Raw genomic sequence first — 9,579 nt, forward strand, 5'->3', positions numbered from 1 at the left:
ATATATATATATATATTTAATGTTAGTGATATATATAAGTGATCGGACCGGTCGAATTGTCGGGTCCTATACTCATAATTAGAGATGACAAAAAATTTATATTTGTGGGTAAAATATAGGTACGAGTACAGGTCACAAACGAGTGCCCCTTGATTTTTACAAACTGGATTTTAAAGTACTCGAGTACATATTGGCGAGTATATGTATTGTGTCACCCGTGGTTGCGGGTACTCGTTATCTAAGTTATTACTATGTTACCTTTAATTAAAATAAAAAGTGCACTACCTTCATTACACTATGTATACATTTTCCTTTTACTTTGTTTATATTTTTTACTTAGTTTACATTTTTTATTTAATGTAGTGGTGAAACACACTACAAATATCATTACATGTGTAGAAACACACATGTCTTGCAAAAAAAAAATATTTTTTGTTAAGGAATTGTAAACAACAAATCACACAAATAAAAAACTATAATAGATTAAACATTTTTGCCAAATGTTTAATTACAAGACACAAAAATAATTAAATACCATCACATGTAAAAACTAATAGAAGTATGTAGCTATAAATTTATTAATAACGTAAGAAACTCGCGAGTAATCATTGTACGTGCAAGTGAAGTTTCATATATTTTTTGGTACTAACAAATGTATCTCTCACCCTTTTGGGTAAGGAACTAATTATTTTCGGGATTCGTGGTTGTCTCTCCCAACAATTGTCATTCCCAAGAATCGAACTCTTGACCTTTTACTTACATTGCTTTTATTTTTTATATTAATATTCATTAATCTTTCGTACACTCTCTTATTTATATTTTCAACCTTTATAGAGTTCATATATTACATTTTTATATTTAAATTATTTTTTATTAAATAGTATAACATGAAGTTGATACATTATATATTAGAAAAAATACGAACGCGGGTCGATCATCACTAGTTCATATAAAGAAGAGTAAATTACATCGACATCCCATGAGTTTTAGTGAAATTACACAAACCACCATCCATTATTTACACGTACAAAAAAACCCTAGTTTTTATATATGTCTTACATTGATTACCCCTTTATGAGAAATAAGTGTGATTTTTTGAACAAAAATGGTAATATGTGTAATTAAGTTAAACAAAATATGGTATATTATGAAAATAAATATAAATAACATTCGAGTCAATACATTTTCATTTTTCTCATTAAAGTGTATTATAAGAGTGATTTAAATATGTTTGTTAGAATTATTTATGCATTTTATATTGAACCAAAACAATGAAAATGTATTAACTCTTATACTATTTATACTTGTCTCCACAATATATTATATTTTTTAACTTAATTACACTTATAATATCTTTTTGTTTAAAAAATCATACTTATTTATCATGCGACGGTAATTAATGTAAGACATGTATAAAAATTAGAAGTTTTTTGTAGGTGCAAAAAATGAAAAAATTGTCAATATAATTTTACTAAAACTCAGGGATGAGATGTGAATGTAATTTTATTTATAAAGAAGGTATAGATATTAAAATCTTGAAAATAATGAAAGGGAAAAGTACATATACATTTCTTTAATGAAGTGGTGTGAAAACTAGGAAATGAGAGTAATGAAATTGAGACACATAAGCACATAACTTGAAACCTAAGTGTTACACGTAAGAAGGGCACGCGCCATCACCTCCACAACCACATGCAACCTCTTTCCCCCTTATATCATCATCCTTCAAACCCTTCCTCCCAACCAACCCCTTCATCACCATGTCCACCACTCACGCTTTCTCCCAATTCCACCACTCATGGTTCAACCGCCTCCACCACATGCTCCAACAACTCTCCTCCACCGCCGCCACCATCCGACCACCCCTCACGCCGGAGCAAAACAACACGCTCCGCAACCTCATTGACAAGGTCATGTCTCACCACCATGATTATTACCGCGCTAAGTCATTCGCCGCCGAGAAGGATCCTCTCGCCGTGTTTGTGTCGCCTTGGGCCACCACCTTAGAACGGTCGCTCCATTGGATCGCAGGGTGGCGTCCTACCACCGCGTTCCACCTGGTGTATACTGAATCGTCGGTTCTGTTTGAGTCGCATATTATTGATATACTTCGTGGGATTCGAACCGGTGACCTTGGTGATCTTTCGCCGGCTCAGTTCCGCCGTGTCAGTGAGTTACAATGTGACACTGTAATATTCAACTCCCTCTTCATATTTGTTTTCTTCTTATTCTTCTTCTTATCTACTTGACTACTTGTAATTTGCATGCAAATCTTTGTTTTAGAGGTTTTCTTGCTGTTATTTTATGCTTTAAATTTGGGTCCACAAAAATTACATAGAATGCACATTTAATGTCTCACACTTAATGTCACTTCATGTAAATATATAACTTAAAATTTAATTTTTAAGTATTTTTTAATCACTCTATAACTTATATATAGAGTGAAAACAAATATGCTCCCTTAAAGATATGTTAAGGTTAGATATATATCATATCTTTCGAATAGTGTCTAATTCTTTATCTCGAGTAGAATACTATTTTTTCTTTGTTGCATTTTAATTTTAAAAAATTTCTTTTATTTGTGTGCCAAATTGGTCTGAGAATGTGAATGTGAGTATTCCTTCTGTCAGGAAAAACGCCATATCATATTTAGAAACAAATTTATTTATATTTTATTATACTATTTTTATGACTAAATTTTAATTAGAATTAAATTTTTATCTGTTGTCACCGTATACATATTTCTCTATAGAAGTTTTGGTATGATAATAATTATTATGGGAGTCATCTTCTATTCCAAAGTTGGTAAAGTTTGTACCATATAGCTAGTTTTCAATCTTAAATTTGATTCTATATTGTCTATTTGTTCTTTTTTTTCCCTGCATGGTTTGTTAGTAGACTTGGCCGTATACAAATATGAAGTCTCAAATTTTGTATTCCATCAATCACATAAATAAAAACATTCAATGTCAATTAAATTTTTTAATATAAATTGTATTTTTATATTTTTGACTTAGTGGCATAGGTGTGGGAAATATTTGTGAAATGCACTGTTTAGTTTAACCATCTCCTCCTATGTTCAAATGGTTTCAATATAAATATCTGGATATTTTCAATATTAGTTTATTTTATGTTGAAAATTGAAATTGAAAGTATGATGTTAGCAACTTAGCAAGTAGTGTTCTTTAAATTTGTTATACTTGACTTAAGTTTTATGCAAACGACACATCCACTTGCTCTAAAATTTTCAAAGGTTCCAATGGAAATTATAATGTGTATATTATATTTTTAAATTAAAGAAAAATAAACAAAAGCATCAAAATCTTTATAAAAATAAAATAAATCATCATGAATAAACATTTGATAAAATATATATATTTATTTATCGTTGTTGAAATTGTTTTTTAATTTTAAAAATAAAGGTGAAGGAAGAGAATGCAATAACAGAGGAGCTATCAGAGTGGCAGGAGAGTGCGAGCGAAATGATGGGCCCACGAGCTGATATAAACGACAAGATCGGACGGCTGGTAAGCATTATTAAAAAAGCGGATGATCTACGGCTGAGAACGCTGAAGAGCATGATAGAGTTGCTGTCGCCGCAGCAGGCCATTGAATTCTTGATCGCTTCTGCAGAGTTGCTCGTTGGGATCCGTGGATGGGGATTGAATCATGACCGTTAACTTTGGCTGTTAATCGAGAAATTCATTGTAACGAGATAACATATGAAATCAGATATGAGATATCATATTTCTATTATGAGTCCAATCTCTCTTTTTATCATCTCAAGGTTATCATTTTGTTTAGTATGTATGCTAGACTAACTTTCCTTTTGGACTTTTAATTTTGGGAATGTCCTTAGACATTATTTAAGAAATGAGATATTTTATTTGTTTAAATATGATTTCTACTTCTTCATATGTTGGAAGAATACTAACAAAGAATTGGTCTAGTGATTTAAAGTCTCATTGAATTATTAGAGTTGAAGGTTTGATTTTTAGGAGCGACACTTGTATGAGAGACAGTCATGAACTCTGCAAGGATTAAAAAATATAATAGAAGAATAGTTTAGTGTTTATTTGGATAGTGTATGTTTATGTATATTTAAACATAGTGTATGTTCCTGACTTGAACACGATTGTCTCTTGTGCAATACAAATGAGAGAAACAAAAAAAAATATGTGGATCAAAATTTTTAGTTCCAACTTTGTAATTGTACAAAACAATTAAAATTGATATCATTTTTTTTATTTTCCCCAAATACCACCATTCTTTCCAATTGGTGAAAGATTAGTCTCATTGTATATGTACAAATACAACGACAGAATAATCAAACTTGTCACCTTATGCGTCAATAGTCAAATCTTATTTCACATAGACCTAACATATATTGATTTTCTAATATTTTCTTGCCCTTGAATTTTCTTTTATCACTCTTTCCTCCCATCATCCTTTTCAAACCAAACACAACGGTAGTTGTAGTAATTCTGAAAATTGAACCACACATGTTGACCACACGGAAAAAGCCATGAATTGGTCTCATGATTGATAGTTGGAGTGTGATGATCCACTTATTCTAAGAGTAATTTTTTAAAATTTATTTCACATTTTAACTATTAATTTTAGGGAAATTTAAGAGTTTGAATTAATTATTAAATCTAAATCATTATATTTCTCTAAAATTGAAATATGGAATAAGTTTAAAAAACTTACTAGAATAAGTGAATTATCTCCCTGATTTATTTAATTCTGTCTTCATGGTTAGATTGGGTTATAAGCCAATCAAAAGCCAGATTTGATCCTTTAAACTCATTTTAGCCTTGATCTTTTTAAAATTTTATTATTCTTATGATGCACCAAATGAGAAATGGAACCAAGAATTAGGAACCTCGTTAAAAAATAATTATATAAGTAAGAAAAAAAATATGCATCTAAAAGTTTTACAATGAATTAGTATATACATTTTTTTCCCTTTAAATTTAGAGAAAAAACATACATACATTAATATTGTAAGAATTTTTTTAATGGAAATTATATATCCAGTAGGAGGATATAACAATGCTATTTTTTTATACTTTTTATTATTCATTTTCGATTGAAATAGTAAATGATGTTTATACTTGTTTAAATTATACTTTAAGTGCATAGATACACTCATAAATTTACATGTTAGATATTGCTGTAAAATAATTTCACTTTCATTTCATTCCAAGTTTCTAACCCACTCCTCGCTTTATCTTATCTCATCAACCCTCTTTCTCACTCCTTTCCACTTTCTCTTTCTTCCTATGAGAGTTCACACAGAGAGAAGAAGAAGAACCCTAATCAATTAAACCATACCCATCACCACCATGTCTCTAAGGAACGTCTTCCGCTCTCGCAAATTCTCTAGATCCTTCAAGGTAACCACCCCCAGTGACCCATCTTCCGCCGGCGAACGGAGCTCCGGCGAAGAATCGATACACTGCAATGCGTGGTCGAATATGTTGCCGGAGCTTCTCGGCGAGATTATACGGCGCGTGGAAGTCACCGAGGAGCAATGGCCGCACCGCCAAAACGTTGTAGCTTGCGCCTGTGTTTGTAAGCGGTGGAGAGACATCACGCGCCAGATCGTGCGTTCCCATTCTCATAAGGGCACAATCACTTTTCCCTCTTGCCTTAAACAGGTACCCACTTTGTAAAAAAATGATTTTTGATTTATGGGTATGGCTTAAATATTATATACTTATATACCCTTTAAAAAGTTGAGTAATTTTTGCTTTTGTTTTAAAAAAAGTTCGGTTTTTAATTTATTTCTATTTTTATGTTATGTTGGTCATGATTGGAGCATTCATTAATCTCTTGAATTTAAATATGTTTTCAAATGACCGTGGGATTCGGATTTTGATTATTTATGACTTAATTGAATAGTGTTCAAATGGATTAGGTATTTAATGCCTTCATTGCTAAATCAGAACTAAATTTTATTTTTTTGAGGATTAGTGGTGATATGGGATGTTTGTATTAAGCCATAGCAATAATGGGGTATATAGTACTTTGAATTAAGATTGCCTTACTTAGATTTAGATACATTGGGGTGTTGAAGTGTGAATCCGGTGATTAAGGTTGCTGGGTGTTGTTAGTTTGCACTTTGCACTTTGTAGTTGGTCGAGTAGGGTAAGGCCCCACCGGATCTCCAACGTCGAGGGTTCGATTCCTATGAGCGACTAATGACCCATTTTGATTGATTCTTTTAGGAAAAAAATTCAGATTCACAAACAGATGGGTGGAGTTTCATATGATAAAGAACACCTGTTTGCATAATGTATATTTAGCTCTATTACCATGGCCTAACTTTTGATCAAGTGTTAGGTTTTTTCTCTGCAGTGCTTTATGCAAATTATGCAATAAAGTATAGTAATTTATTGTGACCAATGCCTACTTTTTTCTTGTGGTGGTATCTTGTTATAATTTTTATGAGCATTTTGTTCAAATTGCATTTAATAAGATGTTGAATTTAGGAGGCTTGGATTTGACAATATTGTTATGTTTTGAATGACTTGCAGCCGGGACCACGAGACCTTCCCCACCAATGCCTTATAAAGCGGAACAAGAAAACGTCAACGTTTTACCTCTATCTTGCCCTTACACCATGTAAGTAATGTATTGGTAAAAGGCTTTGTTGCCTGTTCTAGAGATTGATGAACATGAATTATGGCCTGAATTTCTTGTGCTTTTCTTGTGGGGGTAGTGTGTTGACAATTCAATGTCGTACCATTTATGTGTATAAACTACAACTGGCCATCATCTCATTTATCAAGTGCATGACTTTAGTGGTCTTCTTTTGTGCATGAAAACCATGACATTTTGAAGGGGCTTGTAGTTTGTCGTTGTATAAAAAAAACAGCGGCTCAATGCACGAGGCTTCCATTTAGTGGGGTCTAGGGAGGGTAGATGTACGCAGTCTTACCCTCGCATAAAATGACTTATTAATATTTATAGTTTATAGATGTAGATGAAAATATTTGTCAAACTAACTCTACATACTTGGTTGCCAGACCCAGTCTACAGTTGACTTGCTTCAGTCAACTTATAGAATCTTGCTTGTTCAATTTACTCACGTCGAGTAGTTTGGTTGCCAAAAATTATGAAAAGAGAAAGATTACGGACTTTAATTCTTCCGGTAATATGTTTAAGACTTTAAGTTGAAGAATAATAACCACATGTGTTTTTCAGTGATAGAATTGAAATGTTCTATGGCTTGTGGTGTGCTTGTGGAAGTGAAATGTGGGAAATATGCATTTATCTATCTCTTTCTAATATATTGAAATAAAAAATTATGCTCACTAAATAAAATTTGATATTTTATTTAATATAAGAGGAAGATTCATGAGGGGTTAATGCACCCTCAGAAAGGGCCTTTCTTGAGCTTCGTTTTCAGGAAGGGACCATTAGTAATGAAAGACTAGAAGTAATTCAAAACAGCTATTATACAAATTCTGGTATGTTGAGAGTATTTGACAGTAGAAATATTTAACTTTTCAAATGATGATTTTCCAAGGCTTAGTTTTCTCAAAGTTTCATTATGCGACATGTTGATGATAGTGTAACAATTTGTGATTTCTATTTTGCATTTTATTTGATATGGTGGATATTTATGCTCAGTCTGCCCCCCTTTCTTCCCTCACCACTCTTCTCTCCTTGTCAGCATTCACAGATAAAGGGAAGTTTCTGTTAGCCGGTAGGAGATATAGGTGCGGTACCCATACTGAGTATATAATATCTCTTGATGCTGATGACTTATCCCAAGGAAGCAATGCTTATGTTGGAAAGTTAAGGTAAAACTTTCTTGCCAAGGAATAAAATATTATCCCCTTTTAGAAAATATATAAAAAAGCTTCTCCTGTGTTTCTTTTTTGTCATCGTCGTTGTGGTTCTTTTGTTAAGTGGTGAGGTCTTGCTTTCATAAGATACAACCAATCTTTACCTTTATCACATACGGGTTTGTATTAGCTTGCAGCTTATTTTTGTGTTAGACGGTGAGCATGGCACAATGTAAGGTTGTTGCCTAGTTACCATAAGGTCACAAGTTCAAATCCTGGAAACAACCTCTCCGCTTGCATGGGTAAAGCTGTGTATATCTACCCTCCCCAGTCCACTAAGTGGGAGCCTTGTACACTAGGCTGCCCGTTTTACTTGACCTGTAATTATCTCTTTCATGGTTGCCTTGATGAGAATTTGTTCTGTAACAGTTGATGTGTTTTCCACTTTTCCCATTACCAAGCTGTATATGGAAGTATAAAAACAGTTATTCCCCATGGTTGGCCAATTTTTTTATGCTCAAATAGAACATATGTGCAGAAATGTTTCAAAGTTTCAAGTTAATTATTGTCATTTAGAATTTATTTTTTTATTTTTTAAAGCTATGTACCTAAATGTTTTTTCTATCTTTCACTTCTTGTGTCAACCACTTATATTTCTGAAATCTCTTCACAGCTCGGATTTTCTTGGCACGAACTTCATGATTTATGACAGCAAGCCACCCCATAGTGGTGCAAAACCATCAAGTGGCAGGACTAGCCGCCGTTTTACCAGCAAGCAGATAAGCCCTGAAGTTCCTGCAGGCAACTTCGAGGTGGGGCAGGTCTTCTACAAGTTCAACCTTTTGAAATCGAGAGGGCCAAGGAGGATGGTCTGCTCACTGAAGTGTCCCATCTCATCATCATCATCATCATCGTCGGGAGAAAGTTCAGATAGCATATCTCCAGATGGCCATAAAATGTACAATAGAGAACATCACTACTCAATCTTGAAGAACAAAGCTCCAAGGTGGCATGAGAATTTACAGTGCTGGTGCTTGAATTTTCATGGTCGCGTAACCATCGCATCGGTGAAGAACTTTCAGCTCGTTGCTACCGTGGACCAAAGCCAACCAGGAGGGAAAGGAGATGAGGAAATGGTACTTCTCCAGTTTGGGAAAATAGGGGATGATACTTTCACCATGGATTATAGGCAGCCTTTATCTGCCTTCCAAGCATTTGCCATTTGCTTGAGTAGCTTTGGCACTAAACTAGCATGTGAGTAATATAAAAATATTAGTGTTGTTATGCATATTTATTCTGTGGATGTTTAAGTCAATAGCTACTTTTTTTCAGAATTTTCTGTTAGGCTGAGTCTGAAATTTGATTGTATGAAGCTTGTTGTAAATGTGACTATTACTAATAGGACATACATTTTCCCTAATCAATATATTGGTCCCATCTTGTTGTTGATCCTTTTTTTGGGTAGGATTTTTCATGTTATTTGGTAAAATTAGTTGATCAATGTTTAACTGTAGTAAACTAATGTGAAAAGTCTAATATATAAATTGGCTTTTCAAATCAAAATCTATAAACTATGGGTTTTCTCTTTAATTAAATAGGATACTTTTTTAGTAAATAAACCTATTACCTAGCATATAATTCTTTCTGATGTCTTTTCAAGTATACTCATAATTTCATCCCAATTAATGGTAGCATATATATTTCTGATTTTATTTCTCTGATCAAATATTCCTTTTCAGACAAAGATCTTCAATAAATTAAAGATGGCAGATACTTGGGG

The 9,579-nt window shown here is 33.1% G+C and overlaps 2 protein-coding genes across 3 annotated transcripts; both read left to right on the plus strand.

Annotated features, from left to right (window-relative positions):
• Positions 1,642 to 3,756, plus strand: LOC109348101 (protein DOG1-like 4). Its single transcript, XM_019588328.1, has 2 exons — positions 1,642 to 2,189; positions 3,423 to 3,756. The coding sequence occupies exons 1-2, from the start codon at positions 1,761 to 1,763 to the stop codon at positions 3,678 to 3,680; spliced, it is 687 nt and encodes a 228-aa protein (XP_019443873.1). The 5' UTR covers positions 1,642 to 1,760; the 3' UTR covers positions 3,681 to 3,756.
• On the plus strand, positions 5,229 to 9,254 carry LOC109348103 (tubby-like F-box protein 7). Of its 2 annotated transcripts, XM_019588330.1 has the most exons (5): positions 5,229 to 5,663; positions 6,543 to 6,630; positions 7,685 to 7,814; positions 8,473 to 9,103; positions 9,151 to 9,254. In XM_019588330.1, the coding sequence occupies exons 1-4, from the start codon at positions 5,349 to 5,351 to the stop codon at positions 9,059 to 9,061; spliced, it is 1,122 nt and encodes a 373-aa protein (XP_019443875.1). In that variant the 5' UTR covers positions 5,229 to 5,348; the 3' UTR covers positions 9,062 to 9,103; positions 9,151 to 9,254. The 2 variants fall into 2 exon arrangements, with proteins under 2 accessions (XP_019443875.1, XP_019443874.1); XM_019588329.1 differs by having other exon boundaries at positions 8,473 to 9,250.

Source organism: Lupinus angustifolius, chromosome LG05 (genome assembly GCF_001865875.1).
Source record: "Lupinus angustifolius cultivar Tanjil chromosome LG05, LupAngTanjil_v1.0, whole genome shotgun sequence".
NCBI lineage: Eukaryota > Viridiplantae > Streptophyta > Magnoliopsida > Fabales > Fabaceae > Lupinus > Lupinus angustifolius.